Source organism: Corvus moneduloides, chromosome 13, assembly GCF_009650955.1.
Source record: "Corvus moneduloides isolate bCorMon1 chromosome 13, bCorMon1.pri, whole genome shotgun sequence".
Classification (NCBI taxonomy): Eukaryota; Metazoa; Chordata; class Aves; order Passeriformes; family Corvidae; genus Corvus; species Corvus moneduloides.
In genome coordinates, this window is record NC_045488.1 from 10,526,039 (window position 1) to 10,546,131 (window position 20,093).

Below are 20,093 nucleotides of genomic sequence, written 5' to 3' on the forward strand. Positions count from 1 at the left end.
AGAGCTGCCTCATGGAAGCACCAGAGGCTTTGCTGTGAGGGCTTGTGGGCTGCCCTGTGCTGTGGAAATGCATCAGACTAGTGGAGCAAGGATAGTCAGAGAACTGCAAGGCTGGTCTGAAACTTGACTGTGGAAACTGCCCTGGTTTTGCAGAAGGATTAGGAAAAGTTCCTTTTCTCTGTTAAAAAGCCCCATGCAATGCAGAAGGCTTTATTAGCGCTGGACAAGACAAAATGTATTGGCTTGGGTTTGGTTTTTTTTTAGTGTGTCTAAAGATTTTGAGTCTTAATGGAGTGTGTCCTCTCAAAAGAAGTTGAGAGGGTGGTGCTAAGGTGGACAGTTGTTACATGCTTAATTTAACTTTATAAGACTGTATTCTAAGAAATAATACCTTTTATCTCACCTGTATCCTTTGCAGCATCTTTGTCTGCATTTACCTTTGGTGCTCTTTGACCACCCCTTGGTGCATAGACAGGCTCTTTATCATGTCCCTATAGCTCCTTCCTAGCCTCTTGAATAAATATTATAGATAAATACATGTTTCTGGCATGGCAGCATCCTGCTTTCCTTTCAGGGATGGAGGACTGAAGTCCAGGTCCCTCTGAGATGGGGAGTCCACATGGGCAGGCTCATCCCATGGAAGGGTGATGTAAAAGGCAGAGCAAACCTCCCTGGGGGCAAACCCTGCTCTGGAGCTCAGCTCAGCTCTGGTAGCCTGGATTTAGACATCCCAGCAGGAGGGGGAATGAGTCCAAGCAGGGAACCTCAGCCAAGCATTGGACCCACCTGAGACTTGCCAAATCCTGGTCTCTGGAGAGAAGCCTCTGCTGCAGCAGATGCTGCACATACAAACCAAAAATCAAGCCAAGTGTGGGGGCACTTTCCCAGCTCTCTTTTCCCTGGCTGCCCCAGGGCAATGCTGGGTACATCATCCACAACCACCGTCCCATCTGTGGGCAGTAAATCCTGCGGCGGCAGTTGGGGCTGACTGCGGCTTGGTTCCCCCTTTGCCTCCAACAAAGCTGTATTGTTTTGGCATGACCTGCTTTTAGGAGCCCCCTGAGGTCCAGCTTTATATCTGTCCTTGCCAGATCCTGGAGGGTGGCTGGGACCCAGGCAGGGTCAGCAAAAGGGTACGTCACGGCTGGACAGCAATTATCCTCTGGGCTGGGAAAAAGCCAGGGCCAAGGCTGTGCCGTGACCTGGGGTCTCTTAAAAAACCTTTGAATGGTTTCAGGCTAGTGAAGGTTGGGTTGCTTTGCCTCAGCACATTCTCCGCATCCTCCCCCAGGCAAATTTGACTTGTTCTGCTTAGTGGTTACTTGATTTGGACATCACGTAGCAAAACACATCCCACTTTGCCCTGCCCTGGCACCCCTGGGCTGGAGGGAATGTCCTTTGACCCTTTCTGATGAAATCCTGCAGGACTGAAGCCCCATGCTTCAAATCATTAGTTCATTAGTTTCCCATTCTCCAGCTCCGGGTACCATCTGCCTGGCAGAGCCACTGAATGGGGTTAAACCCAAAAGAAATAGCAAATTCTGAGTGTGCAAACTGCTTGGCTTGTGTTAAACAGGAGACAGAAGCGGAGTCTGGATGGAAATAGGCAAACTAAACTGAGAAGATTGGTATCCAGGACAGCTCAGAAGGGGACAGCTGGGGAGGTGTCAATGTCCCCCCACAATGGGCTGGAGGGGAGGCAGCCACTTTGGAGGGAAGCTCTGCATGCCACCTCCCGATGCTCAACATCACTTTATTTATTTAATTTCCCTCAAGCAAAAGCGGCCCAATTCCCTCTTTAAGCAAGCTCTGCGAGTCAGTGGCAGAGCTGGTCAGCCCCTTCCCATGGCTCCATCAGTCCATCAATCCACTAAAATAAAAAAACTATGGGCAGAAGGTGCTAGTTTTGGGGGAAGAATACTGTCACCCCAGGGAGATACCAGTGTGTCCTGTATGCATTAATGAAACACTTTCTTTCTGGTTAGGACTTGAAGGATGCTCATTGAAAATCAGGCTGCCATGGAAACCAAAGGTGTTTAGTCTTTTGGGAATGCTGTTGGACAGAGGCAGGGAGAGGTGTGGGAGGGGGGAGAACAGTCTCTGAAGAGGCATTTTAGCAAACCCCTTGATTCACCGTCAGTCCGTGCTTGTCTGTTGCTTGTGGCTGCTAATTGTGGGAGGGAAGGGTTTGTCCCTTTACTGGATGCTCTTCATGGCTGCAGGGGCCTCCTTGCCCTCGGTGTGTCCCTGAGTGGATGGGGCATGTGGACCCTCACGGCTGCAGGGGCAGCGATTTGCTGTGGCAGCGGTGCAGGGTGTGGACGGGATCGGCAGCCGTGGAGCCCTGAGCGTCCTTGTTGCTGTCGGCACCAGGTCCCTGACAGGAGGCAGCAGGTCAGGGACCTTCGGCTGCTCAGGGACCCTGGTCCGGGCACTCTGCCCCCTGCTCCCCCTCCCCTGCTCCTCGAGGATGAAGCACAGGAAGCTGCAAGCATGGAGAAGTAATGGAATTATTGCTCTGTCATGTACCATTCATTTTAATTAATGCAGCACGTCGGCGCTGTGACAGCAGTATTAACGAAGGTTGGGAGGTTACTGCAAAACAATGTCGTCTTCCTACACCTTGTCACTTCCCAGCGCTGTCCCCGGACCAAACCCCCTCTCCTTCCCCTGTTCATTCCACTTTCCATCCTCAGGTGCTTGCTGGGAGCCTGTGTCTGCAGGCAGGAGCTGGGGGCTGCTCCCACTCGCCCTCGGCCCCACACAACCCGTCACCATCAGAAGTACCTACTAACGCGTGTTTTAATTAGAATAATCACCGAGTTGCATTAGGAAAAGGATGGGAGTGGGTCCCCGTTGCTCGCACAGAGCAGCTCTTCGTTGTGGCTTATACAACACCCTGCACTAAAGCTGCTGGAGGTTGTCATTAAGGTTAATTAATTGCAAAGATAGCCAGTGCTTTCTGATGGGTACCTTTGTGTTAGGGGTTGCTCAGTGGAGCGGGGGCAAACCCGGGGAGCTGTGCAGTGGCTCAGCCTGGGATTGAAGGAAAAATGCAAAGAAATAGATCAAAAGAGCTAACAGCCACCCTTCTTCCCGTCAAATATTCCTGAAATCAGCACGTTCCTGCAGAAAACCTCAGCGCATTGGAAAACCCTCAGCCGTGAGAGCGGGGGCTGCCAGTGCCGGCTGCTCGAGGATAGATTCACCCGTGATTTGGATTTCTCCTTTCGCAGCAGTTAACGTTTTGCCACCATATCCCGCTCCGTAATTACAGTGACTGCACGGATCAATTAGCGCCGCTTAAAGCCATTAGCAGCCCAGCCCCTTAGCCCGGAGCCCATGGCCAGCAGCCGTGTGTGTGGGGAAGCCGCGGAGGGACCCATCCACACAGTACCTGCAGTGGGCAACCCCTCACTTCTTTTAAATTCAATTTTATTCTGCTTTTCCATGTTGTAACAATCAGCAGATGATGGCCTCAGCAGAGACACTGGGACATACTTTGTCTGGCTGAGAATGTTTCATTTCACTAGGATTTCCATGTTTCCTCTTGGAGTTGCCCGAAAGGTGACAGTTCTGTTTTGTGATGTGGTTTGTTACCAGAAATTTATCCTTGTTCTGTGCCAAATCCAAAGCCTCTGAAGGTCTGGGACTGTCTTGAAGCATCCATTTGCAAGGAAAAGCAAAAGCCTTTCCCAATGTCTCATCTAGGGGGATGAGAGAAACGGGGTGAAAAGCAGAGGAGGGATAACAGATATTTTCATATCTGAAGGGGAAGACAAATATTCTCTCTGTGCCTCCGTTTCTCTGTTGGAAATGCAAATTTTGCCTCTGTTGCCCATGTCACCTGCAGATTGAGAGCTCTGTGGTTTTGGCTAAATGATTTATCAACAGCAGGAAAACCTGGAGCCAGCCAGCTCCAATAGGGTGGCTCAGTTAAAGGATGTAGATGAAGCTCCAGGCTCTTCCCAAATTCATCCTGACGTATTGGTGAGCACAAACACCTCAAACACCAGGTTTCCATTCCAAATACGACCATTTCCATTCACCTTCTGTCTTACACCAAAAGTGAATAACATCCAAAAATTTCCCCAAAGTGGGTATTTCTTCCAAGGTCTTCCCTAAAAACACGGGTTAAAAAAGTCCTGGCAGAAGCCATGGCTGTTAACCAAATCTTGTAACATTAAGATTTCCCATGCAGGGACTTTTTCTCTCTTTTCCTCCCTTTGACGACAGGCTTTACCAGGTTTAATGGTGACATGTCCCAATCTGTGTGGCCTGGCTGTCCCTGGGCAGAGCTGGTGTCCCCAGCAGAGAGGATTCCTCTGCATTTAAAAAACATAAATAGCCCGAGGTGCTTTTATTTTTTCCCTATTTCTCATAATTTTATCATATAAGAAAAAAAAATGTTAAACTGGTGTAAAACCCGTATTTTCAACAGGACTGAGGGACCTTATGTTCTGAAGACTCCTTTGGATCCATGAGACAACTTGGTAGTCCCTGGGAGAAGCTGAGGGGGCTGATTTCCCAGCCCCAAATCATAAATCATGCATATAAAAAGTCACTCAGGGCACTCTAACCCAGCGTGGGGCAACTGTAAATATTTTTGATCTAAGAGATTATTTTCTCTTTGGGCAGTGGCTTGCTCTGTGTGTGACATCTCATTCCTAGACTGATGTTTTATAGGCATGTGGGCCCTTGTATCTGCTCATGGTTAGTCGATCATGCCAAAACATATGGGTTGTCGTGTACTTTTCCATGTATTGCTGTTATAAAGGCTCCGAAAATAACTGGAGGGTTAAAAAATAAGTAAGTCTTGAGGATGGTATTGTTCGTGCTAGATAAAATCCTGTGAACAAAGCAATTGGCATCATTTCACTTGCAAATTGAGCAGTGAAGCAAAATACCATTTATGAAACTGTAATTTATTCTTGGAAAATCAAGCACTTACAATGTTGGCTTGTCGCAGGTTAAGTTACAGAAAAGGGAAAAAATAGATTAATGATGAACGTGACAACATTTCAGGGTAAATCATCACAGTGAAAGCCTTTGAAAAGCCTGTTTGCTCCCTGTACAAACGGGATTTTTATTTTTTTCTCCCAAGAATATTAAACCAGGGTGCTTTGGTGCCGGGTGCAGCCGAGCAGGCAATGGCAAGGTCTGAGGAGGTCCTTGCACCCCCTTTTACCCCCATCCTGCTGCATCCTGTGCTGGGGAGCCCTCGCTGCTTTTGGAAGCCAAAAAACAAAGTCTGGTTCATTATTTTTTTCCCTGCCTGCAATTAGTCCATCCCTTAACGATCCTCTTTCTTGCAGATGTTCTTATTATATTCACAGAATCACAGACTGGTTTGGGTTGGAAGGGACTTTAAAGACCATCCAGTTCCAATCCCCTGCTATAGGCAGGGACACCTTCCATTAGACCTGGCTGCTCTAACCTGGCCTTGAACACTTCCAGGAATATTCTTATATTTTGGTTCTGTACAACTAAAACCAGGAAATGTGAACAAGCAACTCTACAGTGGGGACATCACCAGTGCCACCATTGCGGCGTCAAACCCCATCATCAGCTCCTTCATATGATCCACAGATGTTCCTTGACAAAGGTCTCCCAAGGTCTCTCCTTTGCCCTGGCTTTTGTTCCTTATCCCTCTTAGCCCTTTTTCTTCTGACCAGGAGACCACTCTCCACTGACAGACACCTCTTGAGAGCTAGCAGACACCATGGCATTGTTGCAATGGGGATGGGAAGAAAATGAATATAATTTGCACAAGAAGAGGACAGAGCTCATCCAAGTAAGTCCATAGGTGATGAGGAGGCACAGCCTTATCTCCTGGCATGTGGGAGTTTCTGGACCAGTTGGAGCCATGAATCCCAGCCTGGAGCTGCACTCTGGATGTGCATCTTTTATCTTTATTTAGGGAAATATCAGCAGATAGTCCTAATCCCCATGATTTCTGCACCAGCATCTTTTAAGGGCTCACTGTTAAATCGCAATCACCACAATGATGAGGTATTTGGGGCAGGAATGGGTATTTCCATGATTCTGGCCAAGGCACCACTTGTCCCCCGCGGCGCTTGCCGAAGGTGACGGTAAAACAGAGTTCACAACCCGAGGAGCAATTGCTGGCTGTAATAGTGTGTCACGTATTAAGGGAGCATGTTTGAAACCACGTTATATTATTAAAATTCATGGGAGTGATTTATAGGGGTTTTTAAAAACAGCAGCTTGCCAATATAAATTGGCTTAGGAAAGTCAACTGTAATCCACCCAGGTCCAAATAATGACATTTCCTCCAATACATCCAAAAAGCTGAAAAGCAGAAAATAATATCCAGGCTCCAGAGATAAGGCGAGCACCCAAGGGAAAAAGGACTCTGAAATATTCATGCAGCCGTAGATTGGATGGTGGAAATGGCCGTTCCCAACGGCTGCGTTTAGGGACTGATGAATTTAGTTACTGTACCTTTATATTTATCGCTCAATAAACAAGACAAGCTCCTTTACGAGGCTGAGCAAGACTAATTTAGCTATTTTAGTGCAAAGGAAATGGTTTTCTGGGCAAGGCAAGGGGTTGGTAATTTTGTATGAAATTAGGAGACTTTTAATTTAGCCACTGAAGGTGCTGGGAATAACAGGGCTGGAGATGAGATGTGAGGAATAAATCCCCCCCATAGCAGTGGGGTTGGGTACTCACCCTGGGTTTTGGGGGACCCCACACTGAGAGAGAGCGGAGCCTTTCTGGGCTGCCTGCACCTGCTGATGAAGATGTTCCAGCTCTTGATTTTTAAGATGATTTTTGGAGGCTGAGGCCGTCGCTGTAAAGGTTTTACAACAGCAATGCTGGAATCAAGCGTGGCTCTGTAAAAGTGTCAGCAAATGAAGCGGTGATGCCCAAGCGGTATTAACACCAAAATGACCTTTCCAACAGTTAGGGCTTTATGGGATATTATAAATTCTCCCTGTGTTGGCAGGGTTATAACTAGGACATTAGTAACATCTTCTCTGGCAATATTTGAGGCAGGAATGTAGTGTTTGGAGCCAAAAACACCTAACTTAATTTTTTTTAGTGTTTCTGTAGCTGAAAAGTTGATTTGAGATGTTTCCAGCAGAAATTTGAATACACATGGTCAAAAGGAGATTGTGTCTATTAAAGATGAGTTTTGAGCACTCAAGTAGGGTTTTTTTGAGGGCTCTTAGTATTTCCAACAGCCCAAACTCAAAGCGATTTAAATGTATTGCTTGGGGTTTTTTATTGCCTTAGTTTCTAAGACTTCAGATTAATATTGTCAAACCTTTTTTTTATTGCCATAAAGACAGGGAAAGTCCTTTTTAATGAAAGCCACAAGCTCTACACAATACCTTGACTTTGCAGCTGCTATCTGCAGTACCAGATTTCACTGAACTTACATGAAAATCCCCTGAGTGAGCCCACTCTGATCTTTTTTTCACCTCTTGCATTGCCACTGGGAAATAAAATCAGTTTTTGTGCTGGTATTTATTATGAAGTATATATTTAGACAATCCATGCTGCAATTTAGCAGTTCCGAGAGCTTTGGGGAGTTGTTTGAAGCGACTTTTCACTCACCTGCTTATTGAAACCCCTTTAGAAAGTGCTGCTGGGCTCAATCTTGCTCATTTATTCCCTGCAGCCTCTACTCTGCCTGTCCTTTGGCATCGAGGGCAGCAGCAGCAGCAGCAGCACACGGGACAGTGGCAGGAGGGTGGCTTATGGTTCACAGCCTGTTTTGGGGCAAGGATGCACCTTAGAATCCCAGAATGGTTTGGATTGGAAGAGACCTTAACAATCATTCAGTTCCAGCCCCTGCCATGGGTAGGGACACCTTCTACTATCCCAGGCTGCTCCAAGCCCCATCCAACCTGGCCTTGGACACTTCAGGGATGGGGCAGCCACAGCTTCTCTTGGCAGCCTGTGCCAGGGCCTCCCCACCCTCACAGGTACTGCCCCATTAGCGCTGCAGGCAGTGGAAAAAGCAGATGCAGCAATAGCTGAACAAGAGCCAAGATTCTTTGGAAATTGATTTGCACTTCCAAGCACAGGTGTCACACTGTGACCCTGGAGGTTTCATCTCACCCAGCTCCCAAAAAACCCCTCAGCCCTTAAATGCTGAGTTTTGGAAGCTGCTCTTTGAGAGGAGCTGGATTCATTGCCATCCATCTGATGTGATGATGCCCCAAGTTGCCCTGCATGATCCCCACACCACAGCCCTGCATGTGAAAAGAAAAGCCCCACACAGGCTCATTTATTCTAGTTTTATTTTTCTTGTACAAGTAGCCACAGGCTAAAATCTAAACAGAGCAAACTACAAAAAACCTGGGTTTTATTTTATTATTATTTTTTTAATACAGAGCTAACAATTGTGGGATCAGTGGGATTTCAGTACCAAGACAGTTCAAAGTAAGAAAGGTAGAAAATAAACAGTAGAAAAGTGCTTTGCAATTTGGGTTTTTAGTATTACTCCTAACAGTTGATTCCCTAAAAGGACTGGGACAAAGGTTTAGCATTGGTTTCATTATGACTTTCTTACAAACATAAAGATATTGCAAGTTTACATGATAAATAGGATCAAAGTACAAATCCTTCTTTGCTTTTTAAGTCAGACCCTGATCCAAAGCTCCATGAAATCAGGCTTGTCCCCGACTCGCTGGGCTTCACAACTGGCCCTGTCCCTTCTCCCCACATGATGCTGAAGCCCAGGCTCTGCCCTTGGAGTAAACCTGGAGCCATTTCCCTGATTCTGAGTGTTCCAGGGGGGTTCAATGCCATGGCCCCATGTCAGCAGCACTTTCAGCTGGGGGTGCTGTTGCTTCACTCGTCCCCATCTCCCCACCCGCAGCTCCAGCCCAGGCACCTTCCTTTTCCTTTCCTTTTTTTTAATTTGGAGGGTGAGGGAAACAAACGAGCCGGCATCAAGTTGCTCAATGGGATCTGTAACCTGCCTGCTCTGGCGCGCATGGGAAGGGATAGATTTCCACACAATGTTTGCACAGATGAAGTGAGGAGCTCCCCCCGTTTGTTTCCATAAGCTTTTAATTTCCTTTTTTTTAACCAATCTTCCCAGGCTTAAGTGCTGTCACTCAGCTCAGAGAGGGCTTGGACACTGTACTGATCCCCCCTGAAATGCCATGGGATGGTTATCCCAGAGGAACACCCCCACAGGCAGCAAAACTCTTCCCTTCACTATCCAGAGGCAACAACACTTCATAGCTTCTCTCCTCTTATTGCCAACTTAAAACCTACAGTACCTTGGTATAATTTTGGGTGGAAGCTTTAAATTTCCCAAACTGGTCCAGCACTTAAATACATCAGCACCTTTACAAAACAAGGAAGAAGAAAGATAACGGTAGACAAATAAATACCTGAATCCAACATCGTGAAAATACCCTGTCACAGCATGAAACTATTCCCTGTTCAACTAAAGACAATGTGGATACTATCCCTGAGGAAGAAGCCATCTCTGGTTAACTTGAGATCTCCAAGAATAGGTTGTGCCCATTATGGGTTACCAAAAATTAAAAAAAAAAATCAGCTTTTGGATATTTATTCCTTCCTATAATTTCATCTCACCACAGCCAGAAAATAAGAGGGTTTTTAGGATCAGCTGAGAAAAGGCAACAGGTTGAATTAGTGTAATTATTTGAAAAATACTACAGGATGAGATTCCTACCCCAAACACAGGCGGTTTCCAGCAGTTTGCACCAGATCCAACACCTGCCCGTTATCCAATGGTTTTATCTCTGGGTAGAACTGATTCCTCCCATCAGGAAAAAGGTGGGGGGGAGGAGGGGGGGGCAGAAAGGAATGAGAAGCCTTGCAACCTGTTCCTTAGATGTTGTGGTGTGTAAAGAAGTGTGAAGGGAGTGCTGCCCTTGGCTGGCAGGCGGGCAGGCACCAATGGTGAAAGGCGCTGGGAACCACCTTGGGACTGTCTGGCTGCCTCCGCCTCTGGTCTGGGGACACCAAATGATGCCTTGACCCATGTCTTGTGACACAGCCCCACATCTGCAACACACCTGCTGTCCCACATCCACCCAAATATGTGTCTACCCTAGTACAACTTGTCTGCTTGAGTACAATTGTGCCCCAAGCACAGAATAAAATTCCATCAGTTTCCTTCAAAACCAGGGCAGCAGTTTGGATGAACGAAGGACACTGTCCCCCATGCTGAAACCAAACACAAGCTCTTTTTTAATTCTTTTTTCTTTCTCATTTCACAGATTAAGGGCCAGACATACTCTAGGTGATGCTTTCCCAAGTTTTGGGTTGGGACAGCTTTGTCTCCAGCCCAATTCAAGCACTGAAGTACAGTGAGTGGGGCTGTTACGTGTCACTTATCCAGCTGAGTGACAGCTAGAAGCACAAAGCCAATATGTAATTTTGAGTGGGTTTTTTTGCCCAGTTTGGTGGATTTAGGTAATTCAGGGAAGACCGTGTATCCTCATGGATCACCAGACTTCAGCCACACCCCTTCAGGGACTGAGCTGCTGCAACCGTCTGCGTTAGGTCCCAATGGTACAGACTGACAAGAGTGGAAAAGAAACCCCAAAAAATAGGAAAAGCTAAACATCTAAAAAATAGTCTTTAAAGATTTACATCCATTTTCAACCATCTCAAACCAACACAGAATCTGCATTGGTTTAAGCCACCACATTTCTGCATAATTAAAAAAAAAAACAAAAGAAAAAGCTCTACTCTTCACATACTATTGTATTCCGACTAGTCAAATGGCACAGCATTTCCCTTTAATAAAAGGAAGTAGTGACAAATACTTGTTACTATTACAATATCACAATAATATGATATTAATTTAATAGCATGTTCACAGCTCCAGGAAGTCTGAGCTGAACACTACTCTAGGTTCTGTGTTCACTTTGGCAACAGTACTTATTCAATGTGAATGGTGGCATTACACACATGAAAAAAACAATAAAAAGAAAAACTGGGCTGGAGTGGGAGTGGGATGTCAGGAGAGGATCAGGTTGTCTTTGATATGAGGTTATAACTCGAGCTGTTTGGTGTCTTCTCCTCCCTCCTGCCTTCCCCTAACCTCGGCTCCTGCGATGGGGTGGGCTGTGCTATTGGTCTCACATGGCGCTGTCCCCCCACAGTCCCTTCCCAGGCTGTCTCCAGGTCCAGCATCACAGGTGTGAGCAGGGATCCTCTGACAGCCCATTTAGCCTCTTTGGTGGGGTGGGGAGAGGCTGTTTGGGGGGGTTAATGCCAAAATTTAACCCTTCGCATCTTTTCTGTCCTGCATGATGTCTACAGGAGGAGAAATTTTAATGGAAGAGGGCTAGGAACACTGAGCCTGAACAGCTCCTTGCTCTTGAGATTGGTGCCATTACGTCTACTTGGGCCAAGCTCGATGAGGTAACATGGAAGGACAGAGTCCTGCTACCAGGTAACCCTGCCCAGTACCAGGGCTCAACTCAGGGAAGAGGCATTTGCTCATCCTCCTGTATATTGTACTATTTACACAGCCATCAGTTTCATCCCATTGCCAGCTGGGCAGGTCATGAGGGGCATTTTTGACACAAGGGACTCTCCCACTGGTACCATTTAAAAAAATGCAATTAATACTTTTTAAAAAAACCCCTTAAACTAATTTCCTTTCCTGATTCCTTTCACTGTCCTTGCAAATACAGCAACGTTTGATTTACCACCACCTACACAAAGAGATCAAACCTTCACATTTGCCTGGATTTAACCACCTCACACAGCAGGGAAAGGGCTGCCCTCCGGCACCATCTGGCACCTGGTGTCCCTGTCCCCCATGTGTGCCCCCCTCTCACCCATGGACAATGCCAGTCACACACTGACTCACAAGGCTGCACCACGCCAGGACAACCCAACCTCCACAGTGTCAGGTTGGTGGTTGATCTCTGGAAGGGACAAACCCTCTCTTTGGTGTCAGGAGCTCCTCTGCCCACCCTGGGCATGGGGAAGGAGCAGCTCTGGCGGCCCCCAGCATCCTCCTTGCCTTGTCCCGTCTGGGGAACTGAACCCTTTTTGGCTCTACTCATCCTTTGGACATTCTCCTGTGGCTGGAAAGGCGCTGGAGGAGCTGGGAGCAGCTCAGGAGCATCTCAAGGGACTCTGGAAGTGCTCTGTTGGGGTTTCCCCATGGGTGCTCCTGATAGCAGGGTGGGCTTTGGGACAAGACAGTGACATCCAAGTTCCCACCTCCCAAGGGTGTGTTGTGCTGCTCGTGCCAGCACATGCCATAGATCATCCTGCTGGGAATCAGCCTTGGGGAGCAGCACACTGATGAGGCAGAAGGGTGCCCTGGCCCCAGCACTGGCATCTGAGCACCCCATATCTTCAAACTCAGGATGGACTGGTGCCCAAATCAGCCCTGGAAGGGCAGCGGTGCCAGGGAGCCACACGGCATCGCGCTGCTTGTCTGTGACAGCCCCAACAATCTTTGAAGTAAAAAACCACAACACGAATCTCCGCCACACAAAATCACCCCAGAACGCCCAAAAGTAAAGCTCATAATATCAGTGAAGCATTGGGCTTCACTTGGGGCTGGGTGGGAGATGCAGGAATTGGGGAAGAGGGGACACACACACACACACACACACATACACACACTCTCACACATGAGTTTCTCTCACGCTTGAGGTAGAACATTGCTTTCAAATGTTTGGAAGTGCTTTACATGGGAATGACAACAAGGAAGCCACCAAGGTGGCGGGTACAGAGCGTGACTGCTGAGGTAGGACCATGCTTGTACTGACCAAGTGCTATGCTACTTGTTTGTTTGAACACGAAGGAAGACACAGGTATTTCTGCTTCCCAGAAGACATTCATTCCGGTTGAGGTAGGTTCTGAGTTCACTCGGGTTGTCTGTCCGAGTCTTTCAGTAGCCCTCAGGCATCCTTTGACACACATACACTCTTTTTTTTTTCTTTTTTTTTTTTTTCATATTATTTAAAGTCAATCCGCAAAAAAAGTATCCTGAGAAATAGCGAAAGTGTACAAAATCATCAAATCCATGGAGAGAGAGCCTTCCTGGGCCTCGATTTTTGGAGTCAAGTTAGAAGGATTTTTCCAAATCCAGTCTTCTGGAAATGAAAAATAGATCCAAAAAGTAGTCCTAAAGCTGCTGATCAGGAAAAAGTCTGGGATGCCAAGAGATGGGGGCTCCACCGTATCTCCAGTCTGTCAGAGACTGGAGAGTTTGCCAAACTCTGCCAAGGAGTCTGTTACATAGCAGCTGCAGGGAAAATCCATCATGACCAGTCTCCAGAGAGCCGTCATTGGAAGAAACACATTGAGAGGCTCAAGAGAGGTCAGAAAGATAAACTTCACAGAATTTCCAAAAGGCTGTATACATATATATATATTTATATATATATATAAAAATAAAGCAAAACAAAAAAATAACAATCAGACCGTAGAAATCTTCAATTGACCTGAGATTGACAACTCGTAAAGATATCACCAGCCGCGGGTTTGGTTTCTGGTAACTCCTACAAGAGGCTTTGAGTCTTGGCAGTTTTATCCTTCATTGGCAGGACCATGATTGGGAGCCGGAGCAGCAGGACTGCCGCCACAGGGGTTTTTTGGGAGGGGGTCTGGCTGCTCCTCAATGATGCTGAACTCATCCAGAGGGAGTGTGGAGATCTGGGTTTCATCATGGGGGGCTGACGGGCTGTGAGCCAACTGGAGAGAGAGAGTGGGGGGGGACAATGCAGTGACAGTGACAGCTCACGGATGCACAGCCAGGTGTGCTCCCGTCCTGCTGGACTTACCATTATTCCCTTCTCCTGCTGCTCCTGGGATGGGGATGCTGGAAATAACCTCTCCAGCTCATTCATATCCAGCTGCTTTCCGTTCAAGTCCCGGTCGTCCCTGTCCCTACGAGTGGCCCCGTTCAGGACAAGGCCCGTGGCGCTCCGCTGGCTCCGGGGGATCTGTGGGGTTGACAGCTGCTCCTGCACATTTTTGCACATCAGCAGCCTGAAAAATAAAGAGATGGAGCCTGAGAGTGAGAGAGGTGGTTCATCCTCTACTCCTTCCCCCAAGCCAGCGTCTGCCTTATCCCTGTGCTACACTCCTTCATCCTTCAGTCTATCCTATAAAGTCCAGCATTGCACTGGGAATGTGAGACTCAGTTGGGCACACCCACAGTACCAGGGACCACCACCCCTGAGCAGTGGCGTCAGCATCCCTACCTTCCTCGGTACCCAAACATAAGGAAGAGGATGCAGAATATGATGCATGTGACACCGATGTGGATCCCGATGATGATGCCCGTTGTGGAGGTTTTATTGTTCTGCTCATCCTTCATGCAGTCACAGGGAGGATTCAGCACTGCCAGGAAAAGGAGAAGAGGGAGGTCAGTGGTGCTACTCTTCTATTGCTCCTCCAGCTTTTGGGGAGCCCACAGCCAAAGTCAGAGTCTTGGGCAGTGCTGGGAGCTGTGTATAGGAAGAGGAGAACCACGTGGGAAGCAGGGGGGTCGCTGCCTGCCAAGCACCTCCCTTGCTCCCAGCACCCCAGGAGGGTGCACACAGCAAGCACAAGACTGGAATGTCTGTAGTGAGCCAGCCCCATTACCTGGCTGCTGTCATTAGACACAATTAATGAAAAAACCCACTCTGATGTTAATTTTTGCAATCCCCCATGCCAAGGTGGGAGGTAAGAGGCAGCCACCACATCAGAGCAAGCTGAAACCTGATGGAGTAGACAGATGCCAATGAGATTAGTATTTACTCCAGCACAGACAGACAAATAACTATCTCTTGAAGATATTCCCATTGGAGGCTTAAAAGGCTTCCAAGAGCAGCAGGATGTTTTTTACACATAGATGAATATGAAAGGTGTGATCAGTTAAGAAATTCCCTCTAGAGGTTTCTCCTTTGTTGCTGTGTAATGCAGGGCTCACACTCTGCAGCCATTTCCTTTTCCAAAGCCATGTGTCCTCCCTTTTGACCAGTGAAGGTCAAAATATCCAGGAGAGCTCCAGGACAGCAGAGATGCTCAGTGCACCACGTCTCACCTGAGGATGGCAGCTTGTACCTTATGCATGGGGGTTGTTCATGTTCATGGCCTCACCTCTGGTTCAAGTTTAGGGGACAAACCTGGCATATGCAAAACATTTGGTTTGTCTTCTCCCCATTGGTAAAAAAGCCATCCAGGTGCTCTCAGCCCTGCAGAGTTTTGCCTCAGCATTATTTGTGATGCTGAAAATAAATGAGTGGCTGAAGGTGAAATGAGGGTAATGCCACAGGGGGCACGCAGGATGTGTTTGGCCTCACCACCTTCCTGCAGAGCTTCCCAAAACCAGCACTGAGCCCCAGGTCCCATCTCACCTGTCCTCTCCACGGTTTCCCTCAGGGATACGAAGCGGACAGTGGAGTTTCCATCTCCATGCTGGTTGTAGGCGAGGAGCTTGACTTCGTAAACCACCGATGCGTCTGCCCGGGGCGGGACACAAGAGGGACAGTTCAGGTGTAACCATGAGCCTCATCTCCCCCAGTAACACTTATTTGGGAAAAGAAATCTTACCAAATACACACAAGATGCTGCAAACAAGTACCTGTTGCTGGGAAAGCACCCACAAAACCTGGGGGAGAAGCTGCAGCATTAAGGGGTTGGGCTGCACATTCGAGCTCTCTCCTGCTAATCACGACAGGGCTGGGGAGGGGACATGGATCAAGGTGTCACCATACTCACCCAGGTGGGTAATGTTGTAGGCAGTGACGTTGCTGGCCAGGAGCACTGGACCTGTGTACTGGGAGAGGTGGACTTTGCGATAATACAGCTTGAAGCCTTTGTGCTGGCCCAGTTTGATGGAAGGCTCCCACGTTGCCTGCACGGTGGTGCTGTTAATGACTTTAATAAAGAGGGATGGCATGGCTGGGACTGAAACAGAGAGAGAAAGACAGTGGGTTGCATGTGCTTTTTCTGTTTGTGTGATGAGAAATTTCCCAGCAGCCTTTCCCTGCAGTCACTGCACCAAAGAATGTGCCAGCTGAGACTGAGAAAAATCTGAGCACACCAGAATCTGGTTTAACAGCTTTGAACTTCTTCAGGGAGCTGCAGGAGCTTCCAAGAGTTCCCTCTGCTCACATCAGCAAGCAGAAGCTACTTTTACACTTTGGTTGCAATCTGATGCTCAGCCTGGCCGGGTCAGGGCAGGAATGCAGTGACTTTGGCAATGCATTCTCAAATTCCAATTTTTTGCCCTCACCCTGAGGCACAGACCTTTCAGAGTGATTAATCCCCCCTTCCTGGAGGAAGGAACCAGATGGGATGGAGCTGGAGACATTCGTCTTAAAAGTGTGCTAGGTACCTGCACTGGCTTGCAGGGGGCTTGCTCTCCCCATCAGCTTTAGGAGGGAGGTTTGTGACTGTGCTGGGGACTCAGGAGAGAACTGAGGCATCTTCATCAACAGCCCTGAACAGCTGAGCAGCCCAAGATCCCTGCACAGCCCGAGATCCCTGCACAGCTGGGGCTGGCTTGTTTTGGGAGGCAGGCACTTACCTGACCTTAGGGGCACACAGGGGGTTAGCTGGGAAGATGTCCCTGCTGCTGATTCTAAGTCCACCAGGAACATGCTCCAGTAAATGCCCCAAAACCCTGCCCTTATTCTCGGGATGTGCTGCAGAGGGGGTCAGACCATTCCCTCTCCAGGTCCCCAAAAAGCTGCCTGGCCCCATCCTGCCCCATCGGTCTGGATTGAGAGGAAAGATCTGCATATCAAAGCCAATTTTCTTGTGATACCTGGGTTTTCCAAAGCTGACTCTGCCCCTCGCCCAGCCTTGTGCCCTGGGCAGCACTGGGGCATACAGTCCATGTTTCCTCCTCCCCCCTGCTTTCTCCTACACTGGTCACACCAATACCAGATGTGTCTCAGCAGGACATTTCACTGATGATTTTTTTCCTCATTTCCACAAAACACCCCCAGGCTAAACTCTCCCATCAGTTCCCCAGCCTTTGGCACCATCCAGAAAGTGCAAAGCATGAGGTGCTGCAGGCTCTGCCCTGCCCAGGGCTCTGCTCCAACACTGGCACCAGGAGGGAGAAGAGTTTTTGGGCAGCAGGCACCAAGTTCAGCTCACCCCACAGCAAAATCATCCAGCAGAACAGCCCTACTTCTCCAGCAGCCTCCAAGCTTTGAGGTAGAGCTATTTTTCCAATCCCACATGATTAGAAGCTCAGCAGTTCCAAATACAAGGATTGCTGGGCCTGAACTGGACTGAAGCTGCTTTCTGGCTTGTTTCTCCCTAAAGGGTCTCTAAGGATGAGCAATGCAAACCTGGCCTTTGGCAGAGAGTTCAGCGCAACCATTAGTGAGCAATGGGGAAAAGCAGATGAAGTGTGGCCATGTCAGTCTAAGACTGATGAGAGCTAAAAAGGGCATTTCCTCAATTTAACAGTAAAACTGCACAGCACAACCGTTTGTCTTTTCCCAGGTACTGAGAGCTCAAGCCTTCCCACAAGGAGATTTAGAGGAAGGATGGATGCCTCTCCAGGTGAGCAGGAGGGTCTGGGCAATCCTGTCTCTTCCCAAAGTGATGCCCTCCTTCAGGCTGCAGGAGCTTTGCTCGATGTCTTCTGAATAAGCCCATGGAGATGAACAAGTCCTTGCTGACTGCTGCATATTTCCACGTGGATTCGGGAGGAAAGACCCAGTGTCCTGGGTCACATTAATGAGATCCCATCCTGCCTGAGTGCTGCCAGTGGGAAAAAAATGGGCTGAAGTACTCCTTCTTGCTAGGATTTTATTCTGATGTGCATTTCATTGCTGGGAAGGCTGAACTTAACAATTCCTGAGTACAAAACACAGAGTAAAGTCTATTTATATCAGAATGTGCCATTCCTCCCAAGGCTGTGTATTTTTGCAGTCCAATTAAATACTCCTTTTTTCTCATTCTCCCAGTTCCCTCTAGGGCAAAATCCCCGCTCTGAGAAGTTGGACCCTTGCTTAAAGCATCACTTTTCCAGCCACAGATGAAAACACCACAGAAAGGGAAATTATCACATTATCCCATGGACAAAGAAACACTGATGTGGGCCATCCTGATTTGTGAAGAGTTGGCTTTATTTTATGGTTGCAGAGCCTTACATTTAATAAAAACCACAAGAATATCTCTCCTTCAAAGTATGGAATATATCGTATTTATTCAAACTTTGAGTATATATATATATATATGTATAATACTGATTATAGGTATATGCACTCGCAGAATGCACGTGCTGTTTATAACGTGATTACACAAATAAGTGTATACAATGGAATATATCTGTGTGTGTGTAAATATATGTACACACACCAGCAGATAGGTGCTTCACAGAAGTATATATTAGACATAATATGGAGCTACTATAAGTGAGGCATCTCCCTCATGCTAAGGGCTGGGATACTTGTTTTCCTCTTCCGTGCTGTTTGGAATTTTCCCCAGGTCATTTCAACTTTCTTCTTGAAGGCGTCTTTAGCCGAAGATGACTAAAGGAACAGTCTTCATCCTAGAGAAATGTCAAAAAGTCCTGGAGAAAACCCTAAAAAGCATTAAAAGACAAGAACAAAGGAGTGTGTGCTGCTTAATGAAGCAGAAAGCATTTGAGATTTAAAATACCACAGCATTTGTGAAACGGCGTAAAGGAGAATGACAGGGAGGAGGCAGAAGAGCCTTCCCAGAGAGTGAGGTTTATGGAGGAGGACAAGGTTCACTTGGGTCCCTTCTCTACAGTGTCTTCCCTTCTACTTTCCATCCAAAATCAGTACTGGCACAAAGGAAGGAGCACTGTGTCTCAAGAAAGCATCGGAGGCTTCAGCCAAGCATGCTCTCAGCGTATTGCCAGCCCTGAAAAGCTGATGGCCCCGAGCCAAAAGTAACCCTGCTCCTCTGTTTTCTGAGGAATATTTCATATTCTTGCTTCAAACAATACCAGGATAACATGGTCACTCCAGTCTCCAGCTGGCAGCATCTCTGCTGCCCTGGCTCCACTGAGCTGTCCCTGGCTGCTGGATATGGCATCTTGGAAAATCCATCCTTTTCTGAGGTTGTTAGCACAGATCCAGGGGTTCCCAAGCTCAGGGTGGACACAGCTCTCTTGTGCATGTAGGGAGGGCACAGGGTGAAACGGCTTGGCCACGAGAAGAGACAGATCTGCAGTGAAACCTAAATTTGGTGACAAAAGCCACCGGGCCCTGGCTCTCTGAGCCGCTCTCCTCTGTGAGCAGAAGGCAACAGGCACCCGAGTGAAGCAAAGCAAACAAATGAAGCCAGAACTGGGGCTTTTAAATATCTTTTTACCTTCCTACAAGGCAAACACAGGCTGGGGTTGAGTGATCTGAACCAAGCAAGTGTCCATCATCTACAGAGAGCTAATTCCTGAAGCTTTTTTACACAGGACAAGCCTTTTTTAAAGGACAGCAGGACAGAGATACCTTAAAACTTCAGAGAGCCAGAAAATTTATGATTCCATTACCAGATACCTAACTATTCCTGTCATGATTGAAAGTAATAATGACAAAAAGTCCTCTCTGACTTGACCTGGACTTCTGCAGTCACCAAGCTCTATAGAGCATGGCTGGCTTGTAGCTCCTGGGGCTGAACTCAGAGTATCGGGTCAAGGAGTTTCAAGCTTTGCCTTAGCCCATCCTTATGCCTCTAAATTGGGAGGAAAAACAAACTCCAAGGGTGACTGATTCCCTGCAGAGTACCAAGGAAAATAAACTTGCAGAGCAACAACCCAGTGGGTGAGGATTTACTGGTGTTTTTGCTTATATTCTGTAATAAATATGTGCAAGGGCTGAGAACAGAATGAGAACTGGATCCCCCACCTGGAAGTCAACACACTTTTCCATTTGATCCTAAATAATATCCTCATACCCACGGCCCTCTCCGCTGGAAATTCATAATTACTGAATGTTCATGAGAATGATTCCTAAGAAATTAGTCTCCATATCTGAGACAAGCCAGGATTCAGAAATAGATGATTCTCTAGGAAAATATTCTTCCAGTTCTGACTGACAGATAACACTGGGGCTGTGGTTTCTGCCTTGTACCTGTGTGCAAGGGTCCTGTATTAAAACACCCACTGTCTTACTGGG

At 47.5% G+C, this 20,093-nt stretch overlaps 1 protein-coding gene and 1 long non-coding RNA gene across 2 annotated transcripts in view; one reads left to right on the top strand and one right to left on the bottom strand.

The window, feature by feature from the left end:
* LOC116450497 overlaps nt 1-18,137 on the top strand; it is a 34,820-nt gene extending 16,683 nt beyond the window's left edge. Inside the window, exons 3-5 of the long non-coding RNA XR_004242810.1 lie at nt 11,290-11,422; nt 17,449-17,508; nt 17,926-18,137. This is a non-coding gene — a long non-coding RNA (uncharacterized LOC116450497). The remainder of the gene's footprint in view (nt 1-11,289; nt 11,423-17,448; nt 17,509-17,925) is intronic.
* The window catches only part of IGDCC3 (immunoglobulin superfamily DCC subclass member 3), a 102,526-nt gene continuing 90,692 nt past the window's right edge, over nt 8,260-20,093 (bottom strand). Inside the window, exons 10-14 of the mRNA XM_032123070.1 lie at nt 15,706-15,894; nt 15,342-15,446; nt 14,202-14,340; nt 13,779-13,986; nt 8,260-13,689 (exon numbers count right to left, since the gene is read on the bottom strand). Of these exons, the coding sequence (XP_031978961.1) occupies nt 13,525-13,689; nt 13,779-13,986; nt 14,202-14,340; nt 15,342-15,446; nt 15,706-15,894 (806 nt within the window). The 3' untranslated portion in view covers nt 8,260-13,524. The remainder of the gene's footprint in view (nt 13,690-13,778; nt 13,987-14,201; nt 14,341-15,341; nt 15,447-15,705; nt 15,895-20,093) is intronic.